Here is a 17,744-nt window from a genome sequence, read left to right as displayed (position 1 = left end):
GTACCCTCAATGTATTAGGATTTTAGTTTCAGTAATTTTAGTATTTAAGTTTTATTCATCTACTTTTATTTTATTCCAGATTTATTTCAATGACCGAACATTGTTAATATTTAGTTAACTGTAACAACACTGCTTTCTTGAATCTTCCATTGATTTTCACAAACTCATTGTTTTATTTAAACATCAGTAATGTTTTGTTTAAAGTGTCTGTCTATTTATATTTGCAGTATATCTATCTATCTATCTATCTATCTATCCATCTATCTATCTGAGTAAATTCTGACACGTGTAACCTACTTTTTGTGTTTTTGTTACATATTGTACATGCATTTACGTATTAGTATTGTTTTAAAGTGTTCTGTATAATTACAAATGTGTATTTTTAAACAATCTTATACTTTTTTTACACCATTACACAACATTGAAATGCAGTGGGAAACTGTATAGAATAGACAGGCTATACGTGTTCTTGTTAAAATATATTACATAAATTAAATATTTAATGTCATTTATTCTGTACACACTACACATCAAGTGATTTGAATATAATCTAAAATATAATCTGACCGTATAAACATGTATAACCCTTTTTTCGTTAATGAATGTAGTTAACATTTTAGCGACGGTGCGTACGGTTGCAGTCGGTTCTAGACTCCACAAGCTCTGGAAAGTTCGCTTCAGTTTCCAGCGGCGGGGCCGAACGTTATATAAACGCCTCGCTCAGCCCGTTTGCGGACTCAAAAACTACATTTAACGGCAACTAACTTTCAAATTCGTGCTGTAGATCACCAAGTTCATTCCTAATAGCGATATTAAAGCTGTTTAGTTCTGCTGACGTCGAGTCTTCAGTGATTTCTTTGAAGGAAAGACCTCAGAGCCGCTCTGTGGGGAGAGTGAATCTATTGTTTGGACTGTTTTAAAGGAAATATTCGTATTAAATCAAAGATGACTGCAGAAGAGGTAGTGGCTGAAGGTTGCAGCATCCCCGTCGAGGGTGAAGACATCACCCCGAAGAAAGATGGAGGTGTTTTAAAGGTAAATACTGCAGTGCACTGAGCCGCATTGACTCCATGAGGGAGGTGTGACTGACTGAATGCATGTAGAGCCAATTTCTATCTGTTAGCTCACTTTACAGCAGCTATAGCTGTTCTATGCAGTCAAATATGAATACATGTGTTTAATTTATTTAAACGTTATTAACTGGTTTCGAACAGCGCCTGTTGCTAATTTTGCAGCATTGCTAGATCTTTCTAGCGATCTTGTCGAGCTTAAAGGGACAGTTCACCCCCCCCCAAAATGACGATTTTGTCATCACTTTCTCACTCTCAATGTCTAAAAATACACATTACGACTTTTTTTCTTATGTTAAGAAGATGCAGCAAAACGTTAGCGATTCGCAGTTTCGGTCACCATTCACTTTCATTGCATATTGTCCTATACAATGACTGATACTGTCATTATGAATAACATTTCCTTTTGTGTTCCACATACAAAAATAAAGTAATTAAGATTTGGAACAGCACGAGGTCGAGTAAATATAGACAAAAATATATATATTTTTTAGGTGAATTTTCCGTTTAATTTAAGTGTGTTGCAGTATTGTTGTTCTATTTGCACAGATTAACCACGTGCAAGTAAACATTAAAATGTCATCCAATATGTATTCATAAGTGACAGATTTATGTTTGGGATAATTAAACACTTTCAATGTAATGCTTTCAATAATATGAATGACCTCTAATTATAATGTGCAATATAGCACACTTATGCAGTTTAAAGTAGTTTACTATATTCAAACGTAGATGAAATTATCTGTTGTAATTATGTAATGTATCATCAACGGAAGCATTAGGCGTGAACATCTTTCTGCCCTGTGGCCTTTGAAGATTGACAGGTCACAGGTGTAGTGCAGTGCGACTAACAGATTGATGATTAATCTCTTTTTCTCTTCTACAGATGGTCAAGAAGGAGGGTACAGGCTCTGAGTTGCCTATGACCGGTGATAAAGTATTTGTGCACTATGTCGGAACACTGCTTGATGGCACACAGTTTGACTCCAGCCGGGATCGAGGGGAGAAGTTCTCCTTTGAGCTGGGCAAAGGTGGGTATTATAAGGTAAAGTGGGTTAAATGTTAGTGTACTCTCTCTGACTCTTAAAACAGGCTGTTGATACTGTAGCTTTATATGGAAATAACGCCTGTTATGATTGGTAAAAGTTGCAATGTAACGGAAGCAGCGACAGATGATTTCTTCCGTATAGAGTGCTGCAGAAATATAGAATAGAGCAAAACATTGTTTAGCATGGAAGTCCACCACTTTAAACCATTATTTGCTCTGGCTCACAGGTCAGGTGATCAAAGCATGGGACATCGGTGTGGCCACGATGAAGATTGGCGAGATCTGCCAATTGATTTGCAAACCCGAGTATGCTTATGGAGCTGCTGGCAGCCCACCCAAAATCCCACCCAACGCTACCCTTGTGTTCCAGGTGAGGCCCAGATGTGTGTGAACAGACTACTCAGTGTATTGCAAGGAAAGGTTTTGTTTTGACTTGTCCATTTGTTTGTCTGACAGGTGGAGTTGTTTGAGTTTCATGGGGAGGACATCACCGATGAAGAAGATGGTGGAATTATTCGCAGGATCATCACTAAGGGGGAGGGCTACACAAAGCCTAATGAGGGTGCATCTGTGGAAGGTAAAACAAATTATATTCTTATTCTTATAGAGAACCTAATGTAGTTTGAGTAGTGATTTAACGGATCACAAAACTCAAATCAGCAAAAATGGCAAATGGAACATTGCTTTCTATTTATTACTTAAAGCACACTTTAAGTAATTCGATAACACAGCAAAAAACTACTAGCCTAACTAAGCTACTATCCTAACTAATTTACAAACAAATTAATTTACAACAAAGTTACAAATAAAGGTCTAACTGTAATGTATTCAGGTACACACATGTAATAATTATGCCTAAATGTAAAATAAGACTATAGTGTTCATTAAATAAAATATATATTCTTTGTTAAAGTTGTGTTTTGTTGTTTGATTAACATTAATTAGTTAGACAGCAGCAGGTATTTATAGGCTGCTGTCACTTTAAGAGCAAATGCACGGATCCAATATAGGGATACACATCCTATTTCTTTCTCAACTGTTTACGTTCACTTAAAGGATTAGTTCACTTCAGAATTACAATTTCCTGATGATTTACTCCCAAGATGTTTATGTCTTTCTTTCTTCAGTCGTTGAGAAATTGAAATTTTTGAGGAAAACATTCCAGGATTTTGCTCCATATAGTGGACTTCACCAGGGTACAATGGGTTGAAGGTCCAAATTGCAGTTTCAGTGCAGCTTCAAAGGGCTCTACACAATCCCAGCTGAGGAATAAGGGTCTTGTCTAGCGAAACGATCTGTCATTTTCTAAAAAAATAAAAATGTATATACTTTTTAACCACAAATGCTCATCTTGCACTAGCTCTGTGATGCGCCACGCATTACGTAATCACGTTGGAAAGGTCACACTTGACGTAGGCCGAAGTACTGCGGTAGGGCGAAAAACTCCATCTCATTTTCTCTTCCAACTTCAAAACCGTCCGACATCTTTGTTTTATCGTTTTTTGTAAAAGGCATTTGACTTAGTCTTTGTACACTGGATCGGTACTTCCACCTACGTCACGTGTGACCTTTCCAACGTGATTACGTAATGCGTGGCGCATCGCTGAGCTAGTGCAAGATGAGCATTTGTGGTTAAAATGTGTCTGTGTGCGCTTCGAGTGTGTGTGGCTGTGCGCACAGATAACAGCGCACGAGTACAGAATTGATGGTGAAACTTTTAATCCGCGAAACACATACGTGACGAACCATGGGGCCTGGTCCGTATGGACCACAGATCAACTACTGTCCGTTTAACCCTTAAGTTTGAGCGACTGAGTGGAGCTCAAGCGTATTTCAGGCAGACTACGTCATGACAACCAGCCGTCAGCTGACACTCAGCTGATCCGTAAACAATTACGCAAGACATACAAGTTTATCTGTACACTCACTTGCCTTAGTCTGTCTCACAGACATGCTCTTACCCATCCTCTATCCCCAACTCCTCCTTATGCAGGTGCATGATTGTTTAGTTGCTTGTCCATGGAGATACCCGTCTATCCAGCTTATTGTTGCTAAATCTTGTCAGTAGTTGTATTACTTTGTGTGGAATTATGTAACTGTTGCTTATAAATTTCTGGTTAATGGCTTCGGGGGTTCAAACCTCAGCAAGGTTTGCTTGTGGACAGCGTGGAAGCTGAAACCTTCAGAGCGAAGCCTGCCGCCAAATAACTATCATTCAGAGCAGTCCAATAATCTTAATCAAACAGAGTGGTCTTGACTGAATTATGCATTTTTGTTGCTGTTTGAGCATGAAAAATGTCTACAAAGCACAAAGTCACTCCAAAGGGAGTTATCAGTAAGCACCGTTTCTGAACTCCCTGCAATGCCTTGATTGTAGTCTTGAGTTTTCTTCCGGGAAAGAATGCGTTACAATATTCTTATTTAAATAATTCCCGCCAAAGCCATACGCAAAAAAAGGGAGGGGGGTGGTGAGGCCTGGTTGAGTTGCACTAGTAGTAGGGTGTGTATGACCACATCACAACACACTGGTCCAGCTGACCAATCAGCACATTGCACCTTTTGGAAGGAGGGGTTTCATATAGACATGAACTAAACAGAGCGTTACTGACTGACCAAGAGAGGTACTGCAACAATGTAAAATATTTGAAAAATAATGTGTTTTTTTAACATTCAAGAATGAAAACCTATTCTTATAAACCCAAAAAAACAGAAATTAATATGGCCTCTTTGAAACAATCAATAAATGGAGAGCAGGTCATCAACTCGGCAGTCTGCAAGTGTCCACTAAATTAGTAAATGCAGATGTTATCAGAAAAATGAAGCAAAACTAATTTAATCATTCCTTTAATCATAGTTCATTTTTCCTTTCTTTGATTTAGTGTGTTTGGTGGGCCGTCACGAGGAGCGTGTTTTCGACGAGCGTGAGTTGAAGTTTGAGGTGGGAGATGGAGAGAGTTTGGGCCTGCCTCCAGGCGTGGAGAAAGCCTTGCAATCCATGGAGCAGGGAGAGGAGGCATTCTTCACCATCAAACCAAAGTAAACACACATTTCTTACACCTGCGCACAGTAGTTGTAAATGTGTGAATGCTTTAATTCATTTATTTATGAACCTTAGGTATGGCTATGGAACTGCTGGCAGTGACAAATTCAACATTCCACCTAATGCTACACTGCAGTACAATATCACACTGAAAGCATTTGAGAAGGTCAGTGTGTCCTCCAAAATAAAAGTAGTGCATTGCAAAATTTACACCTGTATTACTGTATATGGGGATATTATGTTATGGGGGTTTATATTGTAGGGAACTTGTGGGTTCGTAATATAAAATTAACTATATTGTGTGACGTAAGATTTTGGTTGATTGAATCAACTCCTAAGAACAACAGTAATTGTATGATATACTTTTTTTCTAGCTTTATTAAAAAAAAAAACATGCATGTAGACTTATTACAGACTGTAAATGATCAGTTATGCAGTAATGTCTGTACACAGTCGTTGTCATGAGGTTAAGATGCTGTGTCCTGTCACACAGGCCAAAGAATCCTGGGAGATGAACTCGAGTGAGAAACTAGAACAGAGTGTCATCGTCAAAGAGAAAGGAACTCAGTATTTTAAGGTAGAAGCAATGTCACGCACACCTACATGTATTTATGCTCTATATTCTATTTTAATCTAACAGTAGTGTTGGGTGGTATAACGGTTCATCTGGTATACCGGTTTCAGCTTTGCATACGATGTATTTTTCAAATACCGGTGTATAGCTAAAACTAGGCCTGGGCGATAAAACGATATCGATATTTATCGACGGTACGTCTTATTCGATAACGATAGAAATTTTTTTCGATATAGCTCTCGATATAGTTTAACTTAAATGCATTAAAATGTAAACAGACATTAAGTTTGTTTGCATGAACAACTCTCAAGCTCGCTCCGTCCCTGGATCACAAACAGACGCGCTACGAGTGACAAGCAAACAAGTTGCTGTGGAGTTCAGATGCGCAATCGCCACGTGAGATCAGAACACACAAACACATGAAAATGAGTGCTGTACCTGCCGGTGACGAGGAGATTGTGAATAAAAAGGACATATCAGCTCGTCAGTGTGGCAGTTTCATGGTTTCCTTACGTCTTACAGTTGATCTACTAAGTTCGTCTTGAGAGGGCATTTGTCATTTATAGGTATTAACAGCTGCACAAACAGTGTTTTCAACCACACAGTATCTTTATTTCTGTGTTAAAAATATTCAAATTATCACAGAAGTACTGAGATAAAAGTTTATAGTTCAGATATAAATACTAATGTCTATGTTATCGATCAAAATAGAGCATATCAGCTTTTGAAAGAAACTTGAATGCGCTGAAAATGATGCATTAATCGATTACATTGTTTCACCACCAGGTGGCGATAAGTGACTGTTAAAAAATGTATTTGACGTGGAATCTTCATTTAGCAGATTCTTTCAAATACATTGATTCATCCAGTAATGAAACAAGAGCATGGGCGTGTCATTGAATCATACATCCAGATAGATTTTTTTTTTTTTAAATAATTCAAAAATATTTAAAATTTTAAAAAAGACTGCAGCAATTAATATTTTGTCAGAACCTCTAGTAAATTACGTTATTTCATTTAGTTGACATTCAGAATTGTGATCTCTTTTTTCTACTAAAATGTTTTCAATAATTATCGATACTGATCAATATGAAACATTATATCGTGATAATTTTTTTAGCTGTATTGCCCAGCCCTAGCTGAAACAATTGCTGCATCTATTCAAAGGCCATGAAGAGTGCTATGTATAGTGTATTGAGAGGGGGCCTCTATTGAATGCATACCCTTCTTGCTAATGGTTATAACTTTATAACAGCAATAAATAACTCTCTTTAACATGGCAAATACCTTGTAGAGCTCTATGATTTCCACAATGTAGAAAACGCGGATGGAATCACGGAATCCAGTCACAAGTGGAACTTTCTGTATAAAGTGGCAATTTTTGGATGAATAAATCAAAAATAGGGCTGTACAAGGAATCAAATCGCGATATGGACTAATGTCTGTGAATATTAAAGCACAAAAATACTGCTATGTAAATCTGAACTCTGCATGTCGCTGTGTGAATGAGCGCCGCAGTTTCGTCTAATACACAGATAGGCTACTGAAGCGTGTGACGCTTGTGGTGTTTTCGGTGTCTTTCGTCTCACTGTGAGGACATGAACTTAATCTCCATAGCTGCTATAAGAGTTCATGTCATGAGTCATGAGCATTTTACCATTTCACTTTGTAAAATTATTGTCATATCATATACACACAGAAACCCAAAGGTCTTCACGACAACCCGTCAAAATAAAACTTTGTTCAAGTTTAACTTAAAGAAAATATAACAGAAATATATATTACTATTTCACAGTAGAGTATACTTCAAGTAATAGTGATAATACATTTTATTAAAACACACAGAAACACAAAGGTCTCCATTACAACCCGCCAAAATAAAAGTTTGCTCTAACTTGAAGAAATTATGAAAGAAGTCTATTACAATTGCACAGTAGAATGTATTTTTAAAGTAATAATAATACAATTTATCAGTTTTTTACATTTTCATTTAAGCACTAAACTTGCCAAAAAAAGGAATCATTACATTTTGATTTGATTAATGATTACATTTTAAAAGATTAACTAAATTGTTAAATGAATTTAATTACCACTATTTTTTAAAAAAAAAAGTTATTTGTATTTGAAATTACAATGTTTTTATATTCTTTGTACTCCTGACAGCAAAATAAGCCACTATAAACATATATAAAGGTCCAGTCATGAAAATAAAAAAATAATGTGATATACCATAACCACTAGAATCTTAAAAAATACTGTGATATAGATTTTTGGTCATACCACCCAGCTCTTTCTAATAGTACACTATTTTAAGATTATCATTGTATAAGATCACCACAATGATGACTGTGTCAGTGTTTGTTATGAGGTTGCTCTCATTGAATGATTTGTTTCAGTAATTGGAGTGTTTCGTGTGCACAGGAGGGGAAATACAAGCAGGCAGCTGTGCAGTACAAACGCATTGTGTCCTGGTTAGAGCACGAGTCCAGTATGGAGCCGGAGGAAGAAGAGAAAGCCAAAGCGCTGCGATTGGCTGCTCATCTCAACCTAGCTATGTGCTACCTAAAGCTGCAGGAAGCAAGCTCTGCCCTCGAGAACTGTGACAAGGTAGGAAATTAATGCTTGCACATGGTCAATGCTTGTCGCATGGCCTAATGGTTAGAGAGTCGGACTTGTAACTTGAAGGTCGTAGGTTCAAGTCCCAGTGCCAGCAGGAAATGTAGGTGGGGGCATGGAACAGCTCTCTCTTCCACTCTCATTATCCACAGATGAAGTGCCCTTGAGCAAGGCACCTAACCACCAATCGCTCCCCGGGCGCCTCAGGCTGCCCACTGCTCCAGGTGTTTTCATGGTGTGTGTGTTCAATACTCACTGATGTGTGTGTGCACTTGGGTGAAATGCAGAGGACAAATTCCGAGTATGGGACAATATACTTGGTTACATGTCACTTCTACTTCATATATAAGGGCTGCCAAAGTTAATACATCACATTTAATTTTTTAAAATTGCTTAAATGCAATTATGAATTAATGCATTCACAGTAGGCTTGCTATGGTAGTTGGTGTTACCGGGGTTACCGGTCGCAACAACAGTTTCGTCACTTGCCCACCGCAAAATCAAGGCAAATTTTTTCAGTTGAACGCGTTAAAAATATTTAACGCAATTAACACAGTATCTGTTTTTCTGCATTATATGATCAAGCTCTTATTCATGCAAATGCTTTTAAACCATTCAAGTGCTACAAGACAAAAGAAAACACACTGTCTGTCATTGTCCTGCCTATGTGACACACACACAACACGCGCCAGTATCGAGTTCTCTTCCGCGCTTGAACGAACCATAACACACACAAATTATGCCAAAATGTCCGTTTTGTTGAGTGTCCTCATAAGAGCAGTCTTAAATGAGTTAAATTAAGTCTTAAATGAACGTAAAGATTTGTGAGAAAATGGGATGCGTGTCAGATCCGTGTGGTGTGCAGCAGCAGCAGATCTTAGTGTCATTAATGTTAACACCGGTTTTGACACCGGTATTACTGGTGTTGTCACATGTTGATTAACCGGTGTAGGAATTTTCTCACCGTCACATCCCTAATTCACAGGGAATCAAACCCATGCCCTTGGTTGCTAGTGCTCTATAGTTTGAGCTAATGTAAATGTAAATGAGCATTTCGTGTAGCATTTCATACTCAATTCTACCCATTTTAAAATGATACTTTTTAATAATGATTTAATAATTGTGATTTATTGTGCCTTATTGTGATTTTGACTTGAAAAGTCCTAATTAATTTATTTGGTGGCTAAATATGATGTTTAGAAATGGTTTCTTACTTAAATTGCAGGTAAATTTGATCTTCATTGCGCCTTGCCAAACTGTTGTTCTCATCTCTCCTGGTTTCTTTTTGCTTTCCGTTTTCTTTGTGTGAAGGCACTGGAGCTGGACGCAAATAATGAGAAGGCTTTGTTTAGGCGAGGAGAGGCGCTGGTTGTCATGAAGGAGTTTGACAGGGCGAGAGCAGACTTCCAGCGTGTCACTCAGTTGTATCCAGCAAATAAGGCAGCAAAGAGCCAGATCATGCTCTGCCAGAAACATATCAAAGAGCAACATGAGAAGGACAAACGCCTCTATGCCAACATGTTCCAGAAGTTTGCAGAGAGAGACGCCAAAGTAAGTGTCTACGGTTACTAGCTCTTAGTCACTGTACAAAAGATTTACTTGCCAAATATCTGTTGTTTTCTATCTAATACTGTTTTTGTTTTTGTTTTTTCAGAAGGAGGCGGAGCATGAAAAGGAGCAGGAAAAGAAACAGAATGGTAATGCAATGGAAATAGATGAAAACGGAGCTCAGGAACAAACTGCAGCATAATGGTGTGCGTTTCTGTTTACTGTCTTTTGTGTTTGGTTTTGTTTTTTTAAGAGGTTTTTTTTTTTATATACCTTCTATAATTTCTGTTCCCCTGAAGTGTGTTTGTGCGAGTGAGGATGATGCGTACATGCTTTGGTTTCTAATATAAAGTAGCGAGACATTTGCTTTTGTACTGTGGCCAGACCCTTATGGCCAGGGTGTGTATGAATGTTTGTGTGTGCATTACTGTAAGGCAGCTAGTCGGCCTGGCCATGTTCTCTGCTGCGTCTCTCTTCACATTGAGAAACGTTGGAAATAAAACGAACTCATTCTCAGCCTGTAGCCTGTACTGCAGCCTCTCGTGACGGCCGCAAAACCGATGCTGATCCTTAGAAACTTTTGAGTCGCACTGCTGTACAATAAAGCGCTTTTCTGTCCCGTCACTTAACTTTATGTGCATGGAAGTGATTACCAGGGCAAAAAGACTGTTTGTTTTTTTTTGTTTTGTTTTTTAAATCGTTCACTGTTAAATTCTCCACGTTTAATGTGTACGACTAATCACAACTGGAAACCTTTCGATAGTGAATCTCTGCTGAAGCGTTTTAGAGGAGAAATCACGCTCCTTTCCTGTAAAGAACTGTTTAGTCTCTGCTTCACTCTGTGTGTAGCCTTTTCGGTGATATATTTCTAGCGGAGAACATCATCAATATGAGGCTGAGATGCTTGTCATTTTTACAAAGTGAGAACATGAACTTAGACCTGCAGTCTTATATTGAGACATTTTGCGGCTTTGTCCCTTGTCTCTTTTTATCTTCTTGTGGACAAGATTACCCATGATTTCTCCATAATTGTACTTGCACATTGTAGCCTAATCTCATGGTGAATTGTCATGGCAGAAGAGGCTTGCTTTACCCTGCAGCGCTTTATGACGGAGCTCAACCAGGACAAGATTACTGTAGTGTTGGGTTTAAGAGAGACATACAGATAGTTCTGTTCCCATGTCCTTGATTCTCCTCTGATGTTGACTAGAACAATAAAAAAAAAAAAAAAACTCAAAATCCTTCTGCTGTATTGTCTGGTTTGTAGCATTTAGCACAAATGTTAAAGTAGTACAAAATGGGTCGATATCTTTCTAAAGATATCGTATTAGCCAGTGAAACTGCAGTCAGCAAAAATAAACAGTCTAAAACGGCTAATAATTAAGATATAAGCTGAAATCCTTTCATTTGTTTCCTTAACTGCCATTTATTTAAGAATGTGCTCATAAATAAGTCATAGAAGTTAAAAATTTTAAGTCATGGATATTTTTATAATGAATATATTTTTTTTTCTAAATTTATATAAATTTTATTAATGCATATCCACTCACAAAAATACATTTTTGATATATTTATGCTAGGAAATGTACAAACTATCTTCATGGAACAACTTTACTTAATATCCTATGATTTTTGGTATAAAAGAAAAATCTACAAATTTTGACCCATACAATGTATTGTCGGCTATTGCTACAAATATACCCGTGCGACTTATGACTGCTTTTGTTGTCCAGGGTCACATTTAATAGCAACTTCTAATCTAATAAATCTAATCAAATATTTTACAGCTAAGGACTTCATTTGGACAACTTTAAAGGTGATTTTTCCCATTATTTTGATTTGTTTTTTTATTTTTTTTGTATCTCGGCCAAATAGTGTCCTATCATAACAAATCATACATCAATGGAAAGCTTATTTATTCAGCTTTCTTAATTTTGAAAAATGGACCCTTATGACTGGTTTTGTGGTCCAGGCAGGGTCACAAATATTAAAACAAAAAAATAGTTCCTGTAATCACAAACAACTAGAAAGGTCATGTAGACACATTGGTAATAAGAAGTGTAAACCCTGAATGTGGAATTATTTATAGTTATTGTTTATATTACCATTCCTAGTTTTTGTAAATAAAATAAGTTTGAAAATAAGCTGCTTTGTCAATGCAGAATTATCAGAAATATCTTGTGGAGCCTTCAAAAGTTGTCCAAAAAGTTGAGCACCACTGAATTTGTTTTCACTAAAATGGACCATGGTTTATGCCACAATACCATAATCATGCAAACAGGTGGCATTGGATTGAGAAGGAAAATAAATAATGCAGAAATAATTGCACAATTAAAATTAAAGCAGTAAACATGCCAAGAACTCTATACATACACCTGCAGGGTGTGTAATGGTGTAGGTGAAGCATAAGAGTGCAATTGAAGCAGAATAAATAAGAGAACATAAATAGAGTCTAACATGTGGAAAAACTAGTGTCTAATGAGAGTCTACCAGCAATAAAATAAGTGGGGGGAAAAAAAATGCATTAATTGAATCCAAGTTTTCAAAGTGTATCTCCATGAAACTTTTAAATGCATGTTCACACTGCCATCTGCTGGTGCTGTACAAAACTTAAACCTGCAAGACACCTGATGTCTCATATAGATTCTAGACTCTTCTTAACTAATAGCTAACGTTTCTTTCTAAAAGACATATGTGGATACAGTTCTAAAGGGGATAAAATTTGATACACACAACACTTGTTTTGTTGATGAAAAAAAAAATTGAATTAAAGTTTTGATTGTGCTTGTGTGGATCAGGTTTTGCAAACAATGACCAAATTACATCACAAAGACAGTAAAACCTGAAATAACCTACACTGTTGTGATCAACATAAGAAAGTGGCTCATTTTACAATACTAAATAATGATCTCAAATGCACAAAGGCTTTTGTAAGGGTTATGTTTAGGATTATCATTAGCACAATATTAAAACAACAGTTGATGAAAAGTCCCCACCACTATAATGGAAAACAAGTGTGTGTGTGTGTGTGTGTGTGTGTGTGTGTGTGTGTGTGTGCAGGTTTATATTACATTTTGGGTAGGATAGTAAATTCTGAGATCACCTACACTGTGGGGACCAGCCAGCAGTCCCCATGGGGGAAATGGATTAATAAACATACTAAATGATGCCATAAGTTTTCTGTGATGGGTATGTTAAGGGGTAGGGTTAGTGTAGGGGGATGGAATATACGGTTTGTACAGTATATAAAAACCATTACGTCTATGGAGAGTCCCTACAAGGATAGTGAACCAGACGTGTGCCTGTGCGTGTGTGTGTGTGTGTGTGTGTGTACACCGAAACTCAGGTTGCTCCAAGGGGATTGTCTCTAAAAAAAAACAGTCTCTGTTAATAAAAACATCTGATAAATGAAAGCTTATTTTCTTAAAAAAATAAAATAAAATTCTGACCATGATAGTAAACATTGCCTGTATGTGATGACAAATATAGATAACATGCAAATGACAAAATGTTTGATCCACATACAGTATGTACACTATAGGGGTATTAATATGAACCCCTTTTTATATAAAGTAAATAGGAAAAAGGTTAGTTCACAAATATCTGAATTGAGAAATATCAGGTAATAGTTTATATAAAAATATAGCAAAAAAGCTTGCGTTTTAGTGTTAAATAAAATGTCATAAACTTGAGACCTTCCCTCTGTCTGCCTGTGGTGTGTCACCTGGTAACACTATGGTCATTAGAGACAGTAAAGTCCCCAGGCAGATATGTTTGTTTTTCAGTACTAAGCACATCTCTCGCTCTCATGTTTCCATGTTCAAAGTTATGGCTTCTGCTGGAAACAACACTGACACTGTAGACAAATAAACCTGCATGCAAAGCATCCTGCAGCAGGTCATACAGGTTTTTCCAGACCAGCCGCAACGCACACATATCCAAACATATTCCTTGTCCTCCTTCAAGGACTTTTAGGAGACAATCACAGTTTCTTGGAAATTGCCATTTGAAAATATGAAATATACAAACACTTTCAGTACAATAATGTTTATTAGGCTATTAACTTCACTGTATAAATAAATGAGGCAGAAAAAAACTTTGAGTTATACTTTGAGTCCACATTAGACATTTTACTAACTGTAAGTAACTTTTCAACTACATGTCAACTACTCATTAATTTGCAACTGCATGTCAACTAAACTCTCATTAGAGTATTAGTAGACTGTTTGGGTTAGTAGAATAAGTTAACAACTATTAATACTTTAATGACTGGTAGTTGACATTTAGTTGCAAAGTTACTTAGTTATTAGAATGTCTAAAACAAATAAATACGAATAGAGATAATAAAATAAAATATTACAACTCGACAAAATATATCCTTTAACAACTTAAATTAAGAGTGCAGCACAGGTTTACCGTCTTAAGAGCTATGGAGTTCTTTGAAAAGGAAATAGTTTGAATACATTGCTCAGTTGAATTGTACCTGTTCAGAGGAGCAGCGACGTCACGCAGAGGGCGTGGCCTCGTAAACCTGTGCGTGCGCTGATGTTTGAGAGACACTTGCAGACGCTGAATCACAGAGAAGGAAATGTGAACGAGTGTGACGAGAGATTGAGTTTTTCCACAGGGTTTGAAACCCGGAACGCGTGTATCGATGATCCTTCCAGCGGTTTTCAACTTCTGTGATTCACACGGAGCCTGAAGGACGTAAAGATGATGCTCAACTTTCTCCCGGTGCGGAAATTCAAGCGCAACGGCAGATATATTGTGTTCGGGGTGGTGCTGATGGTCGTGTTGCTGGCGGCTTATCTGGAGTTCAGGGCCACGAGCGAGTGGAGCAGCACTGGTGAGTGACATCTGATGCCCTGTCTGCTTACTGACTACACATTCATTGTGGTATAGTGTTAAAATATTAAAGTCAAATTGTTTACTTTAAGGATCAACTCATTAACCTTAGTTAATAAATTTGGTATCGTGAAGAGACAATTAACAACATTTTTACAGCATTTATCAATCTAGAATCGGGATTCCCAAACTTTTTTTTTTTTTTTTTTTTGTCGTCGTCAACTGAACCCATTTGACCTAAATAAACAACAACAAATTGCGTGTCCAGAGGTGTATTCCAGAAAGCAGGTTATGTGACATACATGGGTATGTTTAAGAGTAATTAAGGGTTTAACCTCATCTTTCGGTTCCAAAAACGGGGGCAACTTTCAGGGTATGTAAGTAGCCATAGCAACTTACTCTCTGAACATAAACTGCTCCTCAACCGAGAGTTCAGGGTATGTGTGACGGTAAGTTAACCTTGCTTTCTGGAATACCCCCTGATGTCGGTTAATAATCACATGACACGCAGGTAAACAAATAAAATATTTTATCTTTTTTAAGTGTTTTATTTCGATTTTTTTTTTTAAAATAATTTAGGATTTTTTTCGATATAATTAATTATTAGCTACTTATTATAATTAAGATTAAATTCGTTAATATTGGTTAATGCTTTAGGTCATTATCATTTCGTTCTTCATATTATTGACTAACTATGAATAACACTTTTTAGTTTTTTACAGGATGATGTAATATCCAACTACATACATTGTTCAAGTTGTATTAACATTAATTTATTATCAACAACACAAGTTAATCACACATTATAATGATAACTATAAATTAACTAATGTTAATATAGATAACACTCAATTTGGCCAATTTCTAATTGGATTCCATTTTCTAATTACCTTCCGTTTCAGGGTTTGGTATCTTATTAGATTTTGACCAACTTGTATTTGCATTCCTTTCTAGATACATTTTCTAATTGCATTCAAAGTTTTACCCATTATATTCCACAGTAACAATGTTTACTTGCAGTCCATTTGACTAATAACATTCCAGTGTTTTGGATATTCTCTTCTGTTGTATCAGGAGTTAAAGTTTGGAGTTTGTTTGGCTTAGTGAGTTTGTTCTTGGTGAATTGCTTCCATTATTATTTAACACAATACAAAAAGACATGCAAACAGTATAGCACAATGAATATAATGCAATGGCAGAATACATTGTGTTAATAAGAACAAATATATGTTCAATGTGCGTGCAAACGCAAGAACATCAGGCTGCTTGTTTCTGCCCTGCCTGTCAAGTTAGTTTTTTTATTCCACACTAGCTCAAAACAGGGTGTTTCTTCCCTATTCCCAGGGTGACTCAGTGTCTCCTCTGCTTTCCTATATCTGCTGACTCAGGCACCTTGAAACTTACAGCAATTTTATTCATGTTTTTTTATTGCAAAGTCTGTACAAAGAGACGCTTATGTGATTGAGGAAACCTGAGAGATGTCAGGTGAGCTCTGACCTACAGAAGGGGTTTGTCATCTTGTTTGAGGTCAGTGTCAGACCAGCAGAGCAGCACCAATGTCACACCACCTGGACATCAGCCTATTAATGTGCATCTAAAATTACATTTGAATAGCAAACTCACACTGACCTGCACAAAATCAGATTATAAACAACAGCTGTCCAGTTTGGCTTTGCTTGGTCTTATGTTAATTTTGATTGGGTGGAGGATGCTTGAATGTGATCTGAGTTCCTTGTTCCTCCTGTATTTCCAAAAGAAATCCTGAGGTGAATGATTGCACATGTGCACATGGCATTACGATACGTTCAAAGCCTCCTGGGAAGTCGTGTTTAAGACGTCAGGTGCGTTCAAGTCACTTTTATCAGAGCAAGATGGTGTTGTACCTATTCTTAATTAACTACACAAAAATACAGCAAGGTTTTTAAACTCTACTTCTAGAAAATGAAGAACAAATAATGTGCATCAGGTGTGTTTTGCTTTTTTATGTTTTTAACTAATTTGTGAAGCCAATGTAAACTTTGTTACATATTATATTGTTAAATTACAATGCTATTATATTTTGTGCAGGCAGTTAACTTATTTTGTTGTAAACAATGGCACTGCTAAATATTTATAAGCATTGTGGTATTCCACCATGTTTCTCACTGGCTCGCCCCTAATTCATAAAGATTGGGGTTTAAAGAAAATCCGATATACCAGTACTAGAAAGGTATTGCCCTGCTTTTAAAAACGTTACGATTCCCTATTTTACTAGTACCAGTACTTTAAGAATGACAGCAGGGTAGTGTGTGTCCCTGCAGGCACACTTTGGTATCGTGACAACATGGCATTGATGCACTCTTATGAGTCCATTACTCACACATTCATGCATGCCATTCCTCTGTGAACCTACATTTATTTTGCATGATGGTTTAGACTTTAACGTTATTTGCATATTTATGAACTTAATAACATCAATTGGACATGCACAACACACAAGAACAAGAATGCACATAACTTGTGTCAAATCACGTCAGTCTGTTAAATAAACTTTTACTACATTTTTAAGTTTTTCCCTCCGACTCTGAAAATAAATGGCATGTTTTTATGACTCTAAAAAGCGCAAGAATAATTAATGAGAAGAATTGCTGCTTAGTTAATGATTGTTTGTCGGTGGCTAAACAATTCTGCATAATGTGTTTTGTGTTGTTTTGTACTGCTTAGGCAACGCAATTATGAGTTATCACTGCAAAATGTAACTAGTGGTCAACAATGTTTTTTTTGTTGTTTTTTTTGTCAATAGATGATATCCAGAGAGCAGTTTAATGACTGCAGATGAGTTATAAAACTGCTGAAAAGAAATGCAATTTTTTTTTACACAATATTCACACACACATAAATAAATAAAAAACTAAATTTATTTATTATCGATTGTGTCAAAGCTGTTGGTAGATTTTTGGTACTTAGCCACGCAGATATGGTTATCGGCTGATAATGACCAAATATAGTTGCCAAATATTCACC

At 36.7% G+C, this 17,744-nt stretch overlaps 2 protein-coding genes across 3 annotated transcripts in view; both read left to right on the top strand.

The window, feature by feature from the left end:
* The first annotated feature begins 630 nt into the window (after nucleotides 1-630).
* Nucleotides 631-11,135, top strand: fkbp4 (FKBP prolyl isomerase 4). Of its 2 annotated transcripts, none has more exons than XM_051869864.1 (10): nucleotides 631-1,035; nucleotides 1,957-2,101; nucleotides 2,346-2,488; nucleotides 2,575-2,695; nucleotides 4,998-5,154; nucleotides 5,234-5,324; nucleotides 5,652-5,735; nucleotides 8,154-8,339; nucleotides 9,660-9,899; nucleotides 10,006-11,135. In XM_051869864.1, the coding sequence occupies exons 1-10, from the start codon at nucleotides 946-948 to the stop codon at nucleotides 10,096-10,098; spliced, it is 1,350 nt and encodes a 449-aa protein (XP_051725824.1). In that variant the 5' UTR covers nucleotides 631-945; the 3' UTR covers nucleotides 10,099-11,135. The 2 variants fall into 2 exon arrangements, with proteins under 2 accessions (XP_051725824.1, XP_051725823.1); XM_051869863.1 differs by having other exon boundaries at nucleotides 632-1,035; nucleotides 10,003-11,135.
* A 3,021-nt stretch (nucleotides 11,136-14,156) lies between these two features.
* The window catches only part of b4galnt3b (beta-1,4-N-acetyl-galactosaminyl transferase 3b), a 29,971-nt gene continuing 26,383 nt past the window's right edge, over nucleotides 14,157-17,744 (top strand). Inside the window, exon 1 of the mRNA XM_051869858.1 lies at nucleotides 14,157-14,742. Within this exon, the coding sequence (XP_051725818.1) occupies nucleotides 14,610-14,742 (133 nt within the window). The 5' untranslated portion in view covers nucleotides 14,157-14,609. The remainder of the gene's footprint in view (nucleotides 14,743-17,744) is intronic.

This window comes from Ctenopharyngodon idella, chromosome 18 (assembly GCF_019924925.1).
Source record: "Ctenopharyngodon idella isolate HZGC_01 chromosome 18, HZGC01, whole genome shotgun sequence".
NCBI lineage: Eukaryota > Metazoa > Chordata > Actinopteri > Cypriniformes > Xenocyprididae > Ctenopharyngodon > Ctenopharyngodon idella.
Note: the sequence above shows the minus strand (reverse complement) of the source record. Positions and strands in the feature narration are given on the sequence as shown.